The 4423-nt window shown below is 38.8% G+C and overlaps 1 protein-coding gene across 1 annotated transcript; it reads right to left on the bottom strand.

The window, feature by feature from the left end:
• Positions 1-278: 278 nt before the first annotated feature.
• LOC118410608 (leucine-rich repeats and immunoglobulin-like domains protein 2) lies at positions 279-1563 on the bottom strand. The gene is made up of 2 exons (XM_035812385.1): positions 1254-1563; positions 279-625 (listed from the first exon to the last, which is right to left on the bottom strand). The coding sequence occupies exons 1-2, from the start codon at positions 1561-1563 to the stop codon at positions 279-281; spliced, it is 657 nt and encodes a 218-aa protein (XP_035668278.1).
• Positions 1564-4423: the final 2860 nt, after the last annotated feature.

Here is a 4423-nt window from a genome sequence, read left to right as displayed (position 1 = left end):
TTTCTAAACAGGTTGGGTTTGACTTCTTTTTTGGATGTAGAGGGATACGAAAAGCCCCACCTTTTCTAAAATTTGTGGGCTCTGCGTTTTCAAGAGAAAAGTGGCTTTCTGTTCGTCTGTCAACGTGGGGAAGTTGGGATAACTTATAATTAAGTCTTTGTGGCTTCTCTAAACAGAGTGATTCTTTCGGTTTCGGTTTGGATATAATCCTCTGACCTTGACAACGATCACAAGAAAATACACACCAAGTGCACAGCTAATAAAGCTTGTATGCAGAACTAGCACAATAAATTGAAGTCGTTGGTACCTTTGTCGATGGTGGAAATTTGGTTATGTCGTAGATCCAAGACCCTCAGCTTACAAAGATGTCTGAAGTATCCTGGCTTGATTTCCACGAGCTTGTTCCACGGCAGAAATAGAGCTGGCGTCGCGAGGCATTGGTCACTGACACCAAATGCCCCCTCTTCTATATAAGCTATTTCGTTATGATCTAAGTTGAGAAAACGAAGAACTTCGACAAGCCACCCCTTTCCTAGATACGGAAGGTTGTTATGAGACAGAAACAGTTCGTACAGCTTGCACTCAAACCCTTCGAACGTCTGATTGTCAAGGAGCCCGAGGTTTCCTAAACAAATAAATAAGAAAAACAAATTAATAAACAACTAGTTTTATATCACAATAGCGCCCTGCCTCAATAACTCAATAACATGGCAGCGTGTGTAGTTCCGTGGTTAGCGGTCGTGCCTCTGGACAAAGGATTCGGGAATTCGAATCCCGACCATTGTTGCTCATCCGACATACACGCTACTGGAAAGGATTGCAATTCTAAGGATGGAGCGTTTGTGCTTGTTGAAAAGAGGTAGAGTAATTGGAAGAATAGCTGCTCAGTGAGCTAAACTGGATCGAGATTACTTTCGATTTTGTAAGTCACAGTGAAGTCAAAGTATAACTATAAGATACGGAAATCTTCAACTTCGTAAATAACTGACATCACATGTGTTTATCAAAACGATGTTCTTCTTTTACGTATCTTAATAGCATATTGTACATATTATCTATAGCGAGTGCTACCACTATGATAGGAGCATAACTTGAGACTGTACCACTTTGTATTTTCCTACGTTTGAAAAAATAAAACAGAAGCGTTTCCAGATATATCATGACATTCTTTGTATCAATGTTAATCAGAATCTCTCCTGTATTGTGATTTCATCCAGTATCTCATCATGTCTCACACAAAATCGCAAACTTACCTGGTTGTATGTAAAGATGCGTCAGATGCTTAAGGTGGTTGATGTCGGCCGAGGACAGGTAGCCAAGACGGAAATTCCGGAGAAACAAAGTTGTCGCTTTCTGAAGAAGCGTGCAGCGTGGAATGGTATCTCTGACGAGATGTTCCGCAGAAGGGTCACAGGTGACACAAAGCTCTTCACGTCCAGATCCAGTACCCTTTACCGGATGACACTTCTCGTAGATAACCCGACAATTCGGGCATGAATCAGATATGCATGATGTACACAGTAGCGTAGTCAATATGGCAGTTAGCAAGACGTTTGGTGCCATTTTGCACCACTTGCTTCTTTGTAACCTTTCGATAACGCGATCCTGCCAGATAATGTAAAACCTAGTCCTGCTCAGACAATTTCCTTTTTCTTGTTCCAGATACATAAATTAAAGCCAGTTCCTGGAATATCTCCACCGACATAACATTCTATCTGAACAACATCCTGGTTTCCGGCCGGGTCAATCCACAGCTACTACTTTACTGAGCACTGCCAATCCATCATATCATTTTAGTTCAAAAGAGTGTTTAAGGCGAAAACCGTGATAACAACTTTTACGCGTGATTATGGTTGACACAATGATATCACATTATTTCACCAGTAGAAAATCTTTGTACTTTTACTAGTGAAGTAATGTGATAGAGGGGTTCTATCACATTTTTTTTACAAATAGACACAATTCTTGTACTCTTACTAGTGTAATAACGGGATAGTGGGATGCTATCACATTTTTTTCACCTAGTCTTGGTCAGACAATTTCGTTTTCCTTCTTACAGATACATAAATTCAAACAGTTGATCTCGCCACATCCGTACCATATAGACCAATACACATTGAAAACTTCCTTGTCCGTGTTCCAGATACATAAATTAAAGCCAGTTCCTGGAATATCTCCACCAACATAACACGTGCCATATGGACCATATACATAACATATCTCAACACGTACCATATGGACAATACACATTTAAAGCTTCCTTGTCCGCGTTCCAAATACATGAATTCAAACAGTAGATCACGCCACATCCGTACCATATAGACCAATACACATTTAAAGCTTCCTTGTCCGTGTTCCAGATACATGAATTCAAATAGTTGATGACGACACATCATACCATATGGTCAATACACTTTTAAAGCTCTTTTAGTATAGTCATAAGTGATTATCAATACCAGAGTGTGATTTTGATACAGTAACCCTTGTATTGTAATATGTAATTGACACGCTGAATGTTTAAAAAGAACTTGTATATTGTAGTAGAGCGCTGCATTATTGAATACAAATTTCCTGACTTATGTATTAAGATTATCATGTGCTGCGTTTATGACACTGCCTTCGTAATGATGAGGCAGCGTTTCAAACAGACAGAGTAAATGATTTACCAGAGGAGCTAGTAAATAAACAAAGGTTGGACATAATGAAGATACTATGCAAATACAAGAGAGCATACAGTGGCGGTGTATGTTCATGCAGTCATCATAGCGTATCAGGTCTATAATTCTAGGTAAAAGCTAAGTACAATTCGGGCAGGAATCAGATATGCATGATGTACACAGTAGCGTCATCATTATCATGGCAGTTAGCGAGACATTTGGTGCCATTTTGCACCACTTGCTTCTTTGTAACCTTTCGATAACGCGATCCTGCCACCTAATGTGAAACCTAGTCCTGCTCAGACAATTTTCTTTTCCTTGTTCCAGATACATAAATTAAAGCCAGTTCCTGGAATATCTCCACCGACATAACATTCTATCTGAACAGCATCCTGGTTTCCGGTCGGGTCAATCCACAGCTACTACTTTACTGAGCACTGCCAATCCATCATATCATTTTAGTTCAGAAGAGTGTTTAAGGCGAAAACCGTGATAACAACTTTTACACGTGATAATGGTTGACACAACGATATCACATTATTTCACCAGTAGACAATTTTTGTACTTTTACAAGTGAAGTAATGTGATAGAGGGGTTCTATCACACGTTTTTACCAATAGACACAATCCTTGTACTCTTACTAGTGAAATAATGGGATAGTGGAGTGCTATCATTTTTTTCACCTAGTGTTGGTCAGACAATTTCGTTTTCCTCGTTACAGATTCATAAAAACAGTAGATCACGCCACAGCCGTACCATATCATATGGTCAATACACATTTAAAGCTCTTTTAGTATGGTCATAAGTGATTATCAATACCAGACTGGGATTTTGATAAAGCAAATCGTATATTGTAATATGTAATTGACACGCTGAATGTTTAAAAAGAATCTGTATACTGTAGTAGAGCGCTGGCATTATAGAATACAAATTTCATGACTTATGAATTAAGATTATCATGTGCTGCGTTTATGACACTGTCTTCGGAATGATGAGGCAGCGTTTCAAACAGACAGAGTAAATGATTTACCAGAGGAGCTAGTCAATAAACAAAGGTTGGACATAATAAAGACACTATGCAAATACAAGAGAGCATACAGTGGCGGTGTATGTTCATGCAGTCATCATAGCGTATCAGGTCTATAGTTCTAGGTAAAAGCTAAGTACAATTCGGGCAGGAATCAGATATGCATGATGTACACAGTAGCGTCATCATTATCATGGCAGTTAGCAAGACATTTTGTGCCATTTTGCACCACTTGCTTCTTTGTAACCTTTCGATAACGCGATCCTGCCAGATAATGTGAAACCTAGTCCTGCTCAGACAATTTCCTTTTCCGTGTTCCAGATACATAAATTAAAGCCAGTTCCTGGAATATCTCCACCGACATAACATTCTATCTGAACAGCAGTCTGGTTTCCGGCCGAGTCAATCCACAGCTACTACTTTACTGAGCACTGCCAATCTATCATATCATTTTAGTTCAAAAGAGTGTTTAAGTCGAAAACCGTACGCGTGTTAACAGCTTTTACGCGTGATTATGGTTGACACAATGATATCACATTATTTCACCAGTAGACAATTTTTGTACTTTTACAAGTGAAGTAATGTGATAGAGGGGTTCTATCACATTTTTTTTTACAAATAGACACAATTCTTGTACTCTTACTATTGAAATAATGGGATAGTGGAGTGCTATCATTTTTTTCACCTAGTGTTGGTCAGACAATTTCGTTTTCCTTCTTACAGATACATAAATTCAGTT

Source organism: Branchiostoma floridae, chromosome 2, assembly GCF_000003815.2.
Source record: "Branchiostoma floridae strain S238N-H82 chromosome 2, Bfl_VNyyK, whole genome shotgun sequence".
Classification (NCBI taxonomy): domain Eukaryota; kingdom Metazoa; phylum Chordata; class Leptocardii; order Amphioxiformes; family Branchiostomatidae; genus Branchiostoma; species Branchiostoma floridae.
Note: the sequence above shows the minus strand (reverse complement) of the source record. Positions and strands in the feature narration are given on the sequence as shown.

What these genes read in the sequence shown, in the direction of transcription:
- LOC118410608 (XM_035812385.1), bottom strand. Translation starts at nt 1,563, where the DNA reads ATGGCACCAAACGTCTTGCTAACTGCCATATTGACTACGCTACTGTGT. An exon ending in GCATCTTTACATACAACCAG is followed by an intron (nt 626 to 1,253) that starts GTAAGTTTGCGA and finishes TTATTTGTTTAG; the next exon opens with GAAACCTCGGGCTCCTTGAC.